The following is an 18,217-nucleotide window of genomic DNA, read 5'->3' as shown; positions in this document are numbered from 1 at the left end:
CTGAGCATGTAAGTTCTGCACTCTCCAAAAACATTGCGCTTATGTCCTTCATTGTGTTACAGATTCCATTAGTGGTACGGCCTGTGCAGAGGAAGGATTATACATTCCTGATTACAGGTGATCCGATTGTATTGTTTCCAACCACCTCAAATGTATTTGTATTTATCACTAGATTTTTAGTTTTCACTTCATTACACTGTGCAGTAGCAAAGTTCTAGATGGTCCAGAAGAAGGCATTGGACAAAATGTGGTCCAGCTGTGCTGAAACATGTTGACCTCTTTTTTTAAACGTCATACAGTCATTTGTTACAAACTGTCGTGTGCACTGCTTTTAGTTTGCGAGAGACCAGAATAAACAAAGGGTCTAATTGAAAGCAAAAGTATGGGGAAAGGGGTTTTAAGCACAATTGCACCTATCCTAAGTGCTGCCTTGTTCTTTCTTTTATGGTGCTACAGATCAGAGATTCTATTTCCCCTAAATCTCCAAGAACAACTAATTGTTCCAACATACAATTTTTTGACAATATTGATCCAGCACACAAGTATTCTTTTTGTAAATATAAACAATAGTAACCGCAGTTTGTAGATCACAGTGGAAAAACGTTCAGTAGCAGAATCAGGGATGTTTTTTTTAGAAGTTCAATCTTTATTTAGTTCTTCACAACGCACTGTAGCCAACGCGTTTCGTCCTCTAGGGACTTCTTCAGGGCAAATAAAAAGAACTCTTCTTGAATGTAAGTGTAGGCAAGTATTATTCCGTCCAGTCAAGTAAATACGGGATATCTTCTCCTATTTAGTGAAAGGCACCGTGTTTTCGAAATCAAGATCACTCAGGTCGGATAGCCCGGTGTAGTTGAGAATTTGGGAATGGATTTAAGCCAACTCCATCGCGTGGCTTCTTCCGTTGTAGCGCTACATATATGGTCAAAAAACAAAGGGTCTGTCGTAGTTCAATTTTAAAATCACATGTCACTTTTGTTGTTTTGCTCTGCATTCATTTCCCACACGGGTCAATTGCTCTCCTCTGGTAATTTACTGTTAGAAAAAAAATATCCTCGGGCTCCCCGATCTCTGATGGGGTTGTAGCCCTTAGTGCCACTAGAGTGACTTTAAAGAGGAGACCCAGATGATGAAGCATGTCACCAATTGGTGAGTGATGGGAATCCGTTTTCTAAATAGGATTCTTTTCATTTAGGTAGAAGTCTTATAATATATATATAAAGGCACCATGATATTTTCCCTTTCTACCCTTACAGGTTTGAATTTCCTGAATGTTAGTGGAGTACATCTATTTGTCATTGAGGGAAAGTAATAGTGCACGTACAGTTTCAGTGACTAGAGTAAGAGACTGTACCATTACTGCACAAAACACATTGATTTGCTTGTTGCTGAAGATCCCCTGCCCCATCCCTTAGCCTGGCAAGCAAATTGGTTGGTGTAATTAACAGTTTCCAGACACATTTGTCTCTGACTGCGAATCAGGTTTATTTTTTCTCTTACATTGTTCCTTCTTTTTACTTTATAAAAAGAGTGTTAAAAATCCATTGATTTTCTTTCCAGGCTCAAGAAAAACTGGGACCAGTCGACATGCTTATAAACTGTGCTGGTATGTCGGTTGCTGGGGAATTTGAAAATATCGCCATTGATAATTTTGCAGTAAGTTTAAAGTTGGTTACTTTGAGCTGCGTGTGATAACTATGAAAAATGTTAATGTTTTAATTCTTAATCAAATCAATATAAACTTTATTCGATTTTAGTCATATAAAATCACAAAAGCAGTCAGGCAGTCAAATTTTTTTTTTTTTTTACAACCATAAAAGTATACAATTAGCAGCATATCATTCAACTAAAAAGCAAAGAAAAGTCAGTATCATCAAAAGTGTAGCACATCTTCATGCCTAAATAACACATTTCCTTTAAAACAAGAGGCAAATATAATCCTAACATTGTTAAAATCAAGTAATTCATACATGTGCATATATATATATATATATATATGTATATCACCTACAGTACTGTTATCCTTTAATTGGCCAATCTTGTATTATCCTAAGGGGACAACTTACAATATTTACTCTGTACATTTGAGGAACACTTCAACTTTATATAAAAATTTCCCCATGGCATAGGCTATATCTGAATTCAACATTTCCACTAAGAGGTTAACAGCTTGCATCCTATTCTTAATCCTGTATTTTCGAAAAATCTGACATAGAAACTCCCTTCGTATATCTAAAATCTTCATACAATCTAGTAAAATATGTAAAATATCACAGGGAACACCTATAGTGCAAGTGCATTTCCCATTGCTGTCTATCATTACATTTTTTTAACCCCATTATTCGCATAGCAGGGGTTTATCCCAATTTGCACTTTTAATACTTCACGCCTTAACCGCATGCGCGCTAGCGCAATTCCGCTCCTGTGCTGAGTTTTTTAAAACCGCACTTTACGTGACGAGCTGGGCTCGTCATCAGCGTGCGAGGAGGCTACGCCATGACGAGCCCAGCTCGTCATGAGCGTGGAAGGGGTTAAACAGTAGCTAGGTAATCTCCCTACATAAAGATAATGTAGGTCGTTTTTCCAGGCCAAGGTCATATGGGACACTGAGGTTTTCCGCGAGAGGTACTCCTGGTAGTGTATACGAGACATTTCAAATCCTAGTGACCTAAGTTCTTTCTTATCTATTATTAAGTGTGGCGACTGAGGGCATAGCCTTAATCCAAGCACTCCATACGCTTCGCTTATTGAGGTTATTGTCTCTTTTGCCCAGGATAGCTCACTGGTGACAATTTCACCTTTGCACCATTGGGAGATTTTTTGGGCCTCACCTGACCCTAAACGCTGCCAGAAACGTTTTAGGGCAATGCAGGCCGTTATGGCCCAAGAGGTGATTCCCAGCTCTAGTCTTGCTGCTTGTACCATACATGATCTTGGCAACGAGAACAGGCTTTTTAGGATATTTCCCTCCTCTTTATCCCAACAGTTTTTCCACTTAAAGTATCTCTGCTCCATACAGGAATTGTGGAGGGACCATTGCTAGGTAGGCCTTTATAACCGGCCTATCCGACATTTCTCCATTTACACTGTTAAATCTTTTTAGGCCTTTCACAGAAGCTGATGCCCTCATTATTAAGGCTTGCAGGTGGGTATACCATTTCAGGTTACTCGTAAACCACATTTCCAGGTATCTATATTCTGTTACCTTCTCGAGCAGGTCTGTGCAAAGATACCAGGAGAACTTAATTTTACTCCTACCGAAACATAGGATTTTGGTCTTCTCCATTTTCACTACTATTTTTTTATTTAAACAGTATTCTTTAAACAAGTTTAGTTTTCTTTGAAGACCTATCTCCGTCTGGTCCATAATTACGAGGTCATCTGCGTATAATAAGCAGGAGATATGATTTCATCCTAGTTTCGGGCTAGCCCCTCTAACCTCTCAATTTTATGGGCAGGTCAGCTAAGAACTGGGAAAAGAGCAAGGGGGCAAGTACGCACCCCTGCCTCAGGCCATTACCAATCTGGATCCTCCCAGATAATCCTCCCTCCTCATCAAAGATAATCTGGGCCCAGTTATCAGTATGTAGGGCTTGGATCAAGGCCGATAAATCCCAGTGTATTTTGTACCCTACCAAGGTTGACCAAAGCTGCTCCCTGCCCACAAGATCGAATGCTGCTCGTTAGTCCACAAAACAGCAGAATAGATTGCCCCTCTGTTCGATCAACTTCCGTGCGATGGACCAGAGAGCAAAATAGTGATCCACCGTTGAGTGACCTTCTTTGAACCCACCCTGTTCTGGGGGCACTAACTGTTTATCATCTGCCCAATCCCTGAGTAAACCCAAGAATATTTTAAAGAAAACTTTTTCGCCTATGTCGAAGAAATGTATTAGCGGTACAAAAGGGGGTGGTGATGGACGGAGCATCTGAATCAATCAAACACTCACACCCAGTCAAAAGATCTGGGTTTAATCCATCGCCGTTCTTTAGCCCACTCTGCCACCCCTTTTCAGACATGGCTATATGCAAATCAGTCTGACCCTGTGCCTCATGGGAACAGTCCAGCCCGAACTGCCAAGCCATGTCTTCCCTGGACCGGAAACAAGCTTCCGAGGACCGGTTTCTGGCATTCCAGCCGTCTTCAGCCCGGCTTGCTTGAATCCAGTGGCAAAGTGAGCAAGGGACTCATGTCTGAGCATACCCTGCCACACTTATGGCGGCCAAAAAGCGGTACAAAAGGGGGTGGTGATGGATGGAGCATCTGAATCAATCAAACACTCACAGCCAGTCAAAAGATCTGGGTTTAATCCATCACCGTTCTTTAGCCCACTCTGCCACCCCAGTTCAGACATGGCTATATGCAAATCAGTCTGACCCTGTGCCTCATGGGAACAGAGAGAAAATATGAGAGGTACCCCTTAACGAAAATCAAGGGAAGTAGGGTTAACCAACCAATGCAAAAAGGAGAGATTCCCTTGAACAGAAATAAAATTTGTAAAACTTTAGGGACGAAAACAATTACAAGATTCACGTATATATAAAAAAAGGCCACAATTTATTGACCATACAGTAATTAAAAAAGTGGACGGTTTGAAGACCACTTGACACAGATTTTTAAAACAATGAAAACAATAAAACAACCTGACATTCAATATTGACCAGCAAAATTGATACATGAAGACAGAAAACAGTAAGACATTAAACTCGTACAATACTAAGCGTATATTCAAACTCTATTTCTGACACCAATATTATGCACACAACAATACAGTGTATCAACAAGGATATCCGAGTCGAGAATTATACTGAAGAATGCGTCGACGCGTTTCGGTGGTTTCCCACAATTCTATCCACCTTTGTCAAGACTACAATTGGTATCTGTCGTAGTACAGGGGTCAATATAATCTCCCTTTAAATCCACTTTTGGATGTTGTCAGATTTCCATTATTTTCCACAATAAAATATGGTGTAGGCAACGAAATACTGGCTTCATATGTCAGTTTTAAAATTGCGTCTCTTTATCGAGTTGCAGGTAAAGAGTCCTGTTACTAGGGCGCTTAAACGTTGGCGCCCGAGTTTTTGATTGATTCAGATGCTCCGTCCATCACCACCCCCTTTTGTACCGCTTTTGGCCGCCATAAGTGTGGCAGGGTATGCTCAGACGTGAGTCCCTTGCTCACTTTGCCACTGGATTCAAGCAAGCCGGGCTGAAGACGGCTGGAATGCCAGAAACCGGTCCTCGGAAGCTTGTTTCCCGTCCAGGGAAGACATGGCTTGGCAGTTCGGGCTGGACTGTTCCCATGAGGCACAGGGGCAGACTGATTTGCATATAGCCATGTCTGAACTGGGGTGGCAGAGTGGGCTAAAGAACTGTGATGGATTAAACCCAGATCTTTTAACTGGCTGTGAGTGTTTGATTGATTCAGATGCTCCGTCCATCACCACCCCCTTTTGTACCGCTTTTGGCCACCATAAGTGTGGCAGGGTATGCTCAGACGTGAGTCCCTTGCTCACTTTGCCACTGGATTCAAGCAAGCCGGGCTGAAGACGGCTTGAATGCCAGAAACCGGTCCTCAGAAGCTTGTTTCCGGTCCACGGAAGACATGGCTTGACAGTTCAGGCTGGACTGTTCCCATGAAGCACAGAGTCAGACTGATTCGCATATAGTCATGTCTGAACTGGGGTGGCAGAGTGGGCTAAAGAAGGGTGATGGATTAAACCCAGATCTTTTGACTGGCTGTGAGTGTTTGATTGGTTCAGATGCTCCGTCCATCACCACCCCCTTTTGTACCAAGAAATGTATTAAGCAATAGATTTTATGGAGTTTACGTTGCTTTTTTATGTATTGGGCTTATAACAGTCCCTTTCCAACAATCTGGCATAGTTCCGGTATTTAATATCTCCTGGAACATATTCGAGAAGAACTCTGCCAACCACTCTGGATTCGTTTTTATAATAACAGCTGGTAAATTATCTGGGCCGGCAGCTCGTTTTTTTTTTTTAAACTTTATTTTTGGTTATGCAAGTAAAACATAAACATTCCCCCCCCCCCCAATTGTGGCATCACACAGAACCGTTGCATACAGGACGACAACCTCATTAAGGCACATTATAGACCAATACGCCGCTGATCCTCTGTTAGGCGTTGGGCTTGTAAAAGCAATCTTACATTATGATAATTTCGTGGTAGCTGTGAGTTTAAGTCAGCGGCGAGCACACCAAGGCAGTCCGAATCTGATCTTCCCAAATACCCTCCCCCACCCCTTCAGTCCACGATCCCTCAGGGGTGAACAGTTCTGAGCTATTCCCCTCGGAGTCACTCAAGGTCAACCCAGCCCTGCACATCTCTCCTAGCCAACAGGTCTTCCTGTAACTTCACGTCTCTACGCGTACATTGCATATGAGTCTCTTCCGCTAGCGACCACTCCCGGACATCCCGCAGCCATGCAGGAATCTCAGGGGCCCTCAGCCCCATCCAGGTAATGGCTGCCCTGCGCCGTGCCAGGACCAACATAAGCTGTAATAGTTTATAGGGGACCTTCCTCCTCCGAGGCCGGGGGACCAGAGCTAGCAAACAGTGGAGCGGTGTCAAGGTTATGCTGAGGCCGGTAGCGGCGGCTATCCGTCCCACCACCTGCGTCCAAAACTCCCGCACCAAGGTGCACTCCCAGGCCAAGTAGAGAAACCCCGCTCCCTCAGCCCCGCACCTAGGGCAAGTGTCCTCCCTGTCTGGCGCAATGCGCTGTAGAGAGACCGGTGTCAGTATGTGCAATGCATGAAATTAAAGTATGTGAGCTTAAACCGTGCGTTACAACAGACCTTACGTGTGAGACCCCCTACACGCTTGCGCTGCCCGGCATCCAGTGTCACCCCCAGGTCCGTCTCCCAGGCACTCCACGCGGGCTGGACAGGTGGCTCCGAGTCCTGCCGGAGTGCGGAGTAGTATTTACAACAAGGGGTGGTGAGGGACAGAGTCTCTGAATTAAACAGAATACTCTCACCCAGTCAAGAGATCAGGGCTAGATCCAACACCGTTTTTTAGCTCACTGCACCATCCCAGTTTCAGAACCTGGCTGTATGCAAATTAGTCTGTTCCTGTCCCAGTGCATGATGGGAACAGGGCAAACCAAACTACAAAAGCCAATTCTTACACTGGGAAGGAAACAAGCTACCGGGGACCGGTTTCTGGCATTTCAGCCTCTTCGGCCCGGCTTGCTTGAATCCTGATGGTGCAATGAGCAAAGGACTCACTTCTGAGTATACCCTTCCACGCTTAGGGTGGACAAAAATATTTACAACAAGGGGTGGTGAGGGACAGAGTCTCTGAATTAAACAGAATACTCTCACCCAGTCAAGAGATCAGGGCTAGATCCAACACCGTTTTTTAGCTCACTGCACCATCCCAGTTTCAGAACCTGGCTGTATGCAAATTAGTCTGTTCCTGTCCCAGTACATGATGGGAACAGGGCAAACCAAACTACAAAAGCCAATTCTTACACTGGGAAGGAAACAAGCTACCGGGGACCGGTTTCTGGCATTTCAGCCTCTTCGGCCCGGCTTGCTTGAATCCTGATGGTGCAATGAGCAAGGGACTCACATCTGAGTATACCCTTCCACGCTTAGGGTGGACAAAAATATTTACAACAAGGGGTGGTGAGGGACAGAGTCTCTGAATTAAACAGAATACTCTCACCCAGTCAAGAGATCAGGGCTAGATCCAACACCGTTTTTTAGCTCACTGCACCATCCCAGTTTCAGAACCTGGCTGTATGCAAATTAGTCTGTTCCTGTCCCAGTGCATGATGGGAACAGGGCAAACCAAACTACAAAAGCCAATTCTTACACTGGGAAGGAAACAAGCTACCGGGGACCGGTTTCTGGCATTTCAGCCTCTTCGGCCCGGCTTGCTTGAATCCTGATGGTGCAATGAGCAAGGGACTCACATCTGAGTATACCCTTCCACGCTTAGGGTGGACAAAAATATTTACAACAAGGGGTGGTGAGGGACAGAGTCTCTGAATTAAACAGAATACTCTCACCCAGTCAAGAGATCAGGGCTAGATCCAACACCGTTTTTTAGCTCACTGCACCATCCCAGTTTCAGAACCTGGCTGTATGCAAATTAGTCTGTTCCTGTCCCAGTGCATGATGGGAACAGGGCAAACCAAACTACAAAAGCCAATTCTTACACTGGGAAGGAAACAAGCTACCGGGGACCGGTTTCTGGCATTTCAGCCTCTTCGGCCCGGCTTGCTTGAATCCTGATGGTGCAATGAGCAAGGGACTCACATCTGAGTATACCCTTCCACGCTTAGGGTGGACAAAAATATTTACAACAAGGGGTGGTGAGGGACAGAGTCTCTGAATTAAACAGAATACTCTCACCCAGTCAAGAGATCAGGGCTAGATCCAACACCGTTTTTTAGCTCACTGCACCATCCCAGTTTCAGAACCTGGCTGTATGCAAATTAGTCTGTTCCTGTCCCAGTGCATGATGGGAACAGGGCAAACCAAACTACAAAAGCCAATTCTTACACTGGGAAGGAAACAAGCTACCGGGGACCGGTTTCTGGCATTTCAGCCTCTTCGGCCCGGCTTGCTTGAATCCTGATGGTGCAATGAGCAAGGGACTCACATCTGAGTATACCCTTCCACGCTTAGGGTGGACACTATAGGTGTGGCAGGGTATACTCAGACATGAGTCCCTTTCTCACTGCTCCATCAGGATTCAAGCAAGCCGGGCCGAAGAAGGCTGAAATGCCAGAAACCGGTCCCCGGTAGCTTGGCTCCTTTCTGGTGAAGAATTGGCTTGGTAGTTTAGTCTGCCCTGTTCCCATGATGCACTGGGCCAGGGACAGACTGATTTGCATATAGCCAGGTTCTGAGCTGGGATGGGGCAGTGAGATAAATAACGGTGATGAATCAAGCCCTGATCTTTGGACTGGGTAAGAGTGGTCTGTTTAACTCAGACACTCTGTTCATCACCACCCCCTTTTTGTAAATCGTTTTTGGCCACTATAGGTGTGGCAGGGTATACTCAGACATGAGTCCCTTTCTCACTGCTCCATCAGGATTCAAGCAAGCCGGGCCGAAGAAGGCTGAAATGCCAGAAACCGGTCCCCGGTAGCTTGGCTCCTTTCTGGTGAAGAATTGGCTTGGTAGTTTAGTCTGCCCTGTTCCCATGATGCACTGGGCCAGGGACAGACTGATTTGCATATAGCCAGGTTCTGAGCTGGGATGGGGCAGTGAGATAAATAACGGTGATGGATCAAGCCCTGATCTTTGGACTGGGTAAGAGTGGTCTGTTTAACTCAGACACTCTGTTCATCACCACCCCCTTTTTGTAAATCGTTTTTGGCCACTATAGGTGTGGCAGGGTATACTCAGACATGAGTCCCTTTCTCACTGCTCCATCAGGATTCAAGCAAGCCGGGCCGAAGAAGGCTGAAATGCCAGAAACCGGTCCCCGGTAGCTTGGCTCCTTTCTGGTGAAGAATTGGCTTGGTAGTTTAGTCTGCCCTGTTCCCATGATGCACTGGGCCAGGGACAGACTGATTTGCATATAGCCAGGTTCTGAGCTGGGATGGGGCAGTGAGATAAATAACGGTGATGGATCAAGCCCTGATCTTTGGACTGGGTAAGAGTGGTCTGTTTAACTCAGACACTCTGTTCATCACCACCCCCTTTTTGGAGTGCGGAGTAGAGCAAGGAAATAAACCTGTGACCCCTACCACAGGTGAGAATGATGTTCAAAGTGTAAGAGGTCTTAGGCGCCTCCGGATACTGGGGCCACGTTTCTCTCACCACCTCCTGTAGACCGCTGTAATGTAAATATTGTCCTCCCCCTAGAGCAAAGGCCTCCACAGCCTCCTCGTAGGAGACAAACGAATCGCCCGGATACAGGTCCGCCAGAGTATCGCAGCCTCCTGCCCTCCAATCTCGAAAAGACATATGTTCCTCCAAAGCTACAATAGGCGCCAGAATCCAAACCGACAACTCCTTATGGAAGGGGGCCCGCCGCAGAACCCGCTCCACACATCTCTGCCAGAGTGCAGCCATATACCACCGCTCCCCTCCCCTTCATCAACGCCACCTGTAGCACCTGCCCGGTGGCTCTCCCATCCCTCATCCGCGAACCACCTCGCTGCCGGCAACAAGTGCGCTGCATAATAATATAATTCAAACCTCGGAGCTTCCAGCCCTCCTTCCTCCCAGCTCCGAACCAGGGTGTGTAACGCCATCCGTCTGCGTCGGCCCGCCCCGAGCAGCGATGTCAGTAAGGTGTTAAGGGTGCGGAAGATTCGCGGTGGGATGGGGCAGAGTGAATTCTGAAGGACCTATAGTGTCCTAGGAAGCATCACCATTTTTGCGACAGCGAGCCTACCCATAATGGAGAGCGGCAATGTATTCCAGAAAGTTACCGAGCTCTGCAAGGAGGTAAGTATCCGGCCTATGTTCCGATCCAGCAGCTGCGAGTCTGTCCGGGCCACCTGAACACCCAGATAGCGAAAAGCCTCCTGTTCCCAGCGCAGTCCAAGATCTGGAGGGCCTGGCCGTCCCCGTATCCCGCCAGCGGGAAGATCAAGGATTTGGCACGATTAATCCGCAAACCCGACGCCTCTCCAAAGCGGTCGAGGTGCTGCAGTAGTATAGGTAGTGATTCGTCTGGCGCCCCCAGGTAAAAAAGAGCATCATCCGCATACAAGGAGACCACAATACACGTGTCCCCCACCAGGACTCCCCATTGTGCCATCTTCGCGGGTATCCTGACAGCCAATGGCTCTATCGCCAGTGCAAAAAGGAGCGGCAAGAGGAGATACCCCTGCTGCGTCCCCCGCCTGAGCCGCCATTCCGCAGAACGCCCCGCGCCTAACCTCACTCTGGCGCAGGGAGCCGTATACAATAGGCGAACCCAGCGACAAAAATTGGGACCCATGCCCACCGCCTTGAGGACCTCCAGGTGGTAACCCCAGTCAACCGTATCGAACGCTTTGGCAATATCAATAGCTACGACAACCAATTTGTCTCCCCGATCGCGAACTTCATGTCGGATGTGCGTCAGCACTGATCCGAATGTATCCGGTTCGTCATGTGCGGTGCTAAGCGGTTCGCTAATAGTTTAGTCGGTATCTTAACGTCCATGTTAATCATCGTAATGGGTCTGTATGCCGCCGGATCGCATTTGTCGCCCCCCGGTTTCAGAATCATGCAGATCTCGCCTTGATTCATGGTGGGCGGTAGTACACCTTTCTCAAAAGCCTCAAGGAACACCAGCAACAAGCCAGGGGCAACAGTATCAATGAAGGTCTGGTAGAATTCCGGGGGGAAGCCGTCACTCCCTGGAGCCTTGGCCCTCGGGAGACCAGCCATTGCAACTCTCATCTCCCCCATCGTCATCGCTGCGTCTAATTCTTCCGCCGCTTCCCGAGAGAGGGTCTGCAGGGTTACATCCTGCAAGTACGGCCGGTACGAGTCTGCGGATACTTTGTGGTCGGCCGTATACACAGTTCGCAAGTGGGACTGTAGGACCCGAAGTAAGGCCTCCTCAGAGTGCACCACTATGCCCGTTGCATCGCGCAGCACGACAATCCTCTCCGTGGCCATTTCCCTCCGTAAGATCCAGGCCAGCAGACGGCCCATCTTATCACCCTCCCTATGTAGCCTCTGTCTATATTGGCCCAAGGTATATTTATCAAGCCGGTCCAGGATATCATGCACACCTGCTCGGGCTACTCGCTCTGCCTCCTGTTGCGCCTCATCTGGGTCCCGCACTGTTTGCTGGTGCAGTAGGGCATCCTCAGCATCCCGCAGTTCCCGGAGAAGCTGCTTCCTGACCCCATAAGTGAGGCCCATACACTGACCCCTTACAACCGCCTTCAGGGCATCCCACCTAGTGGAGTAGGGCATGGACCCCCCCTGCCAGTTCAACCCCAGATAACTATCAAGTGCACTCTGTACCGATTCCCTTGCAATCGGGTCCTGCAACAAATCCCCCGGCATCCGCCAGGTCCGAGGGCGGGCAAGCCTCCCCTCCCATGTCACTGTGCAGGTCACCGGGGAGTGGTCCGACAAAAACCGAGCCTGATGTGTAATTGCCAACGCGATGGTAGCATCAGTATTTGCAACTAGAATCCTATCCAGCCTGTGTGTTGTGTGTTGGGGAGAAACATGTATAGAGCTTCAGGGTTGGGTGTCGCTGGCGCCATAAATCCACCACCCCCAGGTTCCTCATTACTGCGCCTAGCTGTTTAGTCATGCGCGGTTTCGTGCCCTCTCGGGGGGGGGGGTGACGGTCCAACACTGGATGCAATACGCAGTTAAAATCCCCTAACCAAAATAGAGGGGCCTCTAAGTCCGGGACCACTACCTCCTGCAGTGCTAGGAAAAAACCAGGGTCGTCCACATTGGGGGCATAAGAATTCAAAATTGTGACATCTCTCCCATCTAATTTCGCCCTCAAGACCAAATATCTACCCTGGACATCTGCCTCCAAGTATTGGAGAGCAAAGGGGACCCCGGGTGCCACCCAGATAAGTACCCCCCTAGCATACGAAGAGAAGGAAGAGTGGAACAATTGGCCGCGCCACTTTCTCCCCAATTTACAGGCACCTTCGTCCTCCAAGTGGGTCTCCTGAAGGCATGCAATAGAGACGACGTGTCTGCGGAGGAAGGAAAGGACCCTATGCCTCTTAGCACACGTGCCGAGCCCAATCACATTCCACGTCAAAAACTTATAGCCCATGACCAAACGCTGAGCTCCCTCAGGGCCCCCTCATCACAACCATCAAGCCTTCCAGTCCATGCCCGCACTGTTATGCAGCTGATGCCAAGAACAAACCCCCCAAACAAACCCCCCCAACAGCCCCACTTCCCCCCTCCCACGAGCAATATTCTTGCAACAACCAAACATGCCGAAATGCCTTCCCCCGCTGGTGCCAGGACGTACACAGCAACCCCATCTCTACAAACCTTGAAAGCAAAAGAGAAACCCCTCCCCCAACTACCCCCCCAGTCAACCCCCCCACCCAACCGCCCAGCAGGACCCACCCTCAACTCCCCACAAAAAAGCAACTCGTCCAGATCAGGCCTCCCATCTAGACACCCCGGTCCCCCCGACTCATACCACAACCCAACCCACTCCCCTGGACCCCCTTACTGTCCAGCAAGTGTCCAGCCACCTGATCAGCGTCCAACAGCGGAATGGGGCTCAGCTCCACCCTGCGAATGTCAGCCTGGGTCGAGCCCAGTTGCCCCGTCCGTCTCCGGGATTGTTGCACCCGTCAGGTCGTCCCCTTCTTCAGTAGGCAGCAGGGTGTCCGGCACCAGGATTTGTCCCGGGGAGGCCGGTTGGGACACACCCCGGGCCAGGGGCAACTCCGGCAAATCCATGCTAAGGGAACCATCTTCTCCCACAGTAACCCGATCGCCCTCCGCGCTGCCATCCGTGCGGGAACCTTGTCGCCTTCTCCGGCTATGTCGTCTCCGCGGTCTGGTCCCCCACCTGCTCCGGTCTCTTGCCCGTTCCTCGGGGGGCAGGTCATCTCCTCGAATCTCGAGCCGCTCCCATACTTCCGCAGGATTTTCAAAGAAGTGGGCTTTCCCCTGAGAGAGGACTTTAAGGTTTGCCGGGTAGAGCAGCATGTACTGGAGCTTCATCTCCCGAAGCTTGTGCTTGAACTGCGTATAGTCCGGATAAATGGAGATCTTTAAGTTCTCAAACGTGAGGTCTTTAGACTCCCGAGCAGCTTTTAGGATGCATTCTCTATCCCGGTAATTGAGGATCTTAGCAATGAGAGCTCTCGGCGGGGCTCCAGGCCTGGGAGGGGGAACCAGCGCCCTGTGTGCCCTTTCGATCACAAAAACGTCCGACAGGCTTGTGGGACAAAGCACGGTACGGATCCAATGTTCCAGAAAACGTTCCGGGTTACCTGCCTCTGCTCTTTCCGGGATGCCCAGCACCCGTACGTTACTGCGATGCGCCCTCCCTTCCACGTCTTCGGCCCTCCATTCTAGAGCCTCCGCCGTGGCCGACAACTGCGAGACCGTCTTCTTGAGGGTTGCGACCTCTCCCTGCAGCTGGGCGATATTACTTTCCGCGTCCGTGACTTTTTCGGCCACCTTGCTCAGGTCAGTCCGCAGGAGGTTCACATCTATGGAGACCGTTTCTATCTGCCTCTCCAGCGCCGAGTGCGACCCCTGTATAGCCTTCAGCAATTCCGCGTGCGACGGCTCCCCGGGGTCCGGTCTCCACTCCTCTTGTCCTGACTGATGCTTGAGCCTTTGCGATGGAAGTCTCTGCGTGGTATATTGGGTAATAGTACTGGGCTGAGAGGCCCGAGGCGTCCTATCCTTCCGCATCATGGGTCTCAACAGCGGCACCGCAGGTGTCCGCCTCTCCTACCAGTCCAGTACAACAGTTCGTCCAGGCGCTCCTCCCAGGTCCGGAGTCAGTCACAGTAGCCGGCCGCAGGACTCTGGGACTGTTCGTCCAGCCGTCTCTCAGTCAAATCTGCACCGCCGCTCCCGTGGGGGTAGGAAGCCCAACCCTATACTCACCAGCCGGCCAGTCCGTGGCCCACAGGAACCGGCTCCAGGGGTATCCACTCCGACCCGAGCCGCCCGCAACCCCTTCGCCCACGTCCAGCTCCTCCACCGCAGGCAAGACCCCAGCAGCCAGAGGGTCACTCGGCAGGCGCCAGGGGGCAGCTCCCCTCACTTGGGTATCTGGTCAGCAGGTTGTCGCCAGCACCCGGGCAGGTAGACCAGTGGGGGGCCGCGCACTCACCACGTCCCCACCTGTCCCTCTCCGGTGCTTCAAAGGAGGTATCCGCCGGCCGGGGGCTCCACGAGACCCCCCAGTAGAAACGCGGCCCGGCACGGCCGCAATGCAGGCCAGGAGCCGTGTCCCCAAAAGCAGGCAAGTCCCGGCAGGAAGATCCTTCGGGCACCACTCCACCAATCAGGGCAAGCGCAAGTCCCAGGCCCCGGAGCTGCAGTCTCCCGCCTCGGGAATCGAGTGGTGCGTCTCCAACTGCCAATTTCCAGCCCCGCTTTGGGCTCAGCTCCGCCTCCGGTGCGTTGCGGCTCTTTCACCCGCTGGGGGGGGTCCTGATGACAGTGGACCCCCCAGGGACCATCCGCCTCCGGCTCCAACCAGGCCTGATCCCCGGCCTCGAGTCCTCGCGGTCCGTCGTTCGAAGGGCGGCCCTCCCTCCGCCGCTGATGTACCTGCGGCCAAGAACTAGGGGGGGCCTCCGCCCTCGGTCCCACAGCTCACTCAAGTCTCGGTGGCTCCGCAACTCCTCCGGCACCCCAGGAGGGCCAGGAACTCAGCCCCGGGCAGCGCGAACCCCCAGACCAGGCCGCGATCCCCGGCCTCGAGTAGCGCCAGATCCGGCGCTGCAGCTCCCGGTCACAGGCGTGACGTAAATAAATAATTTACTCTCTTAATTTCTATGCAGGTAAGTACTTAATCAATAATAACTCAGATCGGATGAAAAAAGACAGAGTCCGTGGTGTTAGAGTTTCTAAGGGTTTTTATTCCTCATAAAAGGAATGGTCGTGACCAGGATATCATGTTCTGACCACCACAGGGGTGTCAGAAGGGATAGAGCAAACTTTATTGACATTACATAGCTTATATACTTGATTTATACCATAGGAAGTAGTGTAGTAGGCGTAACAGCTGAGAGAAGACAAGATAACAGTATACACGTGTTACTAGTACGTAATCAAGAGGCGTGAACTAGGCGTGAACTAGAGGTGTGTGCTAGAAACGTCACTGATAGGTGACGCAAGTGGGTGGCACCAAGGGGTGGTGCTAACAGAATTGTTGCAATGTCAGCAGAAATCGGAAGCTTGGATGCGCGCGCAGCTGCATGACGTGTGATTGAAGGGGTGCAGGGGACTTGACATTTACACTGACGGAAAGAGACAGAAGTCTGGCATGTCAGATCAACTTGTACTTCTATCATATCTGATATCTGATGTTTAGGAACCATACTATCTGGGCGGAAAGGTCTCTAGGGCAGAAGCTATTCTATGCTAACTGTGGATGCGTGTATAAGCGCCCAAGTGTCTGCATGAGAGGCGTGGGGGCATGGGGCCTTCCATGGGAGCATGGTAACAGAGACTATGAATTACTTGCACTGAGACAGGTCGGCCCTTTGGCTCTGCAGCTGGGGAGGATGTTTACTGAAGCTAGTAGGCAGGAATGCATTCTCGAGGAGCGGAACAGATAACTCGAAGGTTATAGTCAGTCTTGGCAGAAAGCAGGCTGAGCTGAGCGCGAGGGGCCGCGCTGGAAGTAAGTCAGAGTTCACGGGTACAGAGGTAGCCTGGGCAGAGGCTGTCAGAGTCAGGAGCCAAAAGAGGCTCGATGGCAGAAATTCAGGGCCTACTCTGCCAGAGCAGGAAAACATGTAAAGTGTACTACAAAAAGACGGTGGCATAGCATACTTAGGAACGGACTATATAATCCATTCAGGGTGGATCTAAAAGAGGACAAGTTAACGTTGGACGCAAATGTATTTGCGTCTTCATAGCTGGCACAGGAGGGAAGTTACATGCACTTTAAGCTTGTACATGGAGTCGGTGGGGTACGCGCTAGGGAACATAACATGACCAAAAATTTATATTTCCTCATTCCCTCCTTGTTCCCTACGGACCCTTCATGAAATATCGATCCTCATGAATCGATCAGTTTGTTCTTGCAACATCATTTGCTCTTCTTTCTTTCGTTTGCGTTTTGAGAGAAAACTGGAATGTTCAATACAAGAGGTGGCACATAGTCCACAAATCGCTGGCCCACACTGTAGGCACAGGCAGCAACTAAATACTAGGACTAGGCCAATGCCTAGGAAGGATAGGATCTTCCATCCCCAAGCTGTTAACGTTGTCCAGAACCAACCGGACCAAGTCCAGGTGCCTGGATTCTGATGTATCTGATTTGCAATTTTATGGAGACGGGTAATAGCTTGATATACAGATGGTGCGTTTTGTGGTATGAAAACACAGCAACTTGACCCGATGACCTTACAGGCTCCACCTCTATCTGCCAAGATGACGTCAATAACAAGACGATTCTGAAGGACAACAACCCGCATGGCGGACTGCTCTTCTGTTAAGTTACCTAAGGCGGAGGCAGTTTCATTCACTACTGCTTCAAGCGTTCTAGTTAATCTGCGTATCAATTTACTATTCTGAAAAGGTCCTAAAAAGAAAAAGAATCCTTTATTAAAATCGGTGTACTGTTCCCATGCCGTTTCTGTGTAGTCGACAAGTGGGATATCTCTTCTGTGTCTATTCTTTACTAGATTGGTATTTCTATGGTAATCAGGGGGAGCTAGGAAAACAGGTGGCAGAAGGAATGCAATGTAACAGGTACCATCCCAATCTGGAGGTAGGCGTATGTAAGCGGTATGACCACAAACAAAGTAAGAATGACTAATAGCTTTAAAGGACGATTTTCCATGATCACTGAATTCGACCACAGTAGTGCATTTACTATGACCTAAGTGTACTGAACCTTTCTTCTTGATACATAATTCACCAGTGACTGGCAATACTGACATTATGGGTAGAACTGGTGCAGCTTCGGACTCGACAGTAAGAATCATAAGGCTAATTGTATAATTACCTAATCCATATACTTCATTTTCTAGATCAGTTCCTATTCTAGTGGGGAGTCCCTCCTTATCAGGGTAACAGACGTCTAGCAGGACTAAGTTCAGGTTTCCCCAAACCCAACCCCCATCGAAAACAGCAATGTCCGGATCTAAGGAATTAATTATTTTAAACCATGCTCCGCAGGAGCCATTGTGAGTGAACGGGTACGGAAAGAGGGGCAGAGCTCCCTTGTAATTCTGGTAGGGAGGGAGTCGGCCACATATCCAGCAATTTGTAGCATTGTTAGTTTGATGAGAATGATGTAGCATACTAATGAATGTATTGTTGCGCAGCGCAAGTCTGTAGGAAAGCTCGTGTGGAGGTAACTCACTAAAAGTGTGTTCAGCAGATACATTATAGGCAGATTGTTCACGCTTGAAAATAGGGTAATAGATAGGTAAAACGATGCTAACAACAATAATTAAAATACTCAGAATAAACATGATTAATAGTGTCACTATACAGTGACTACGAAGTGATTTACAGTATGTACGTTTCTTGGCTTCTCTCTCTCTATCTCGATCTAGGGGATACATGTCAGAAACTA

At 49.2% G+C, this 18,217-nt stretch overlaps 1 protein-coding gene across 3 annotated transcripts in view; it reads left to right on the top strand.

Annotated features, from left to right (window-relative positions):
* Positions 1–18,217, top strand: part of KDSR (3-ketodihydrosphingosine reductase) — a 580,180-nt gene that overhangs the window by 293,580 nt on the left and 268,383 nt on the right. For all 3 annotated transcript variants that reach the window (XR_015309888.1, XM_086965222.1, XM_086965220.1), the window contains exon 5: positions 1,561–1,656. Coding sequence is in view for 2 of the 3 variants with exons in the window: in XM_086965222.1 (XP_086821348.1) it covers positions 1,561–1,656 (96 nt within the window). In the remaining variant the exon portion in view is untranslated. The remainder of the gene's footprint in view (positions 1–1,560; positions 1,657–18,217) is intronic.

The sequence above is a fragment of the Lissotriton vulgaris genome, chromosome 4_1, assembly GCF_964263255.1.
Source record: "Lissotriton vulgaris chromosome 4_1, aLisVul1.2, whole genome shotgun sequence".
Classification (NCBI taxonomy): domain Eukaryota; kingdom Metazoa; phylum Chordata; class Amphibia; order Caudata; family Salamandridae; genus Lissotriton; species Lissotriton vulgaris.
The sequence above is the reverse complement of the archived record's forward strand: the minus strand, read 5'-3'. Positions and strand labels throughout refer to the sequence as shown.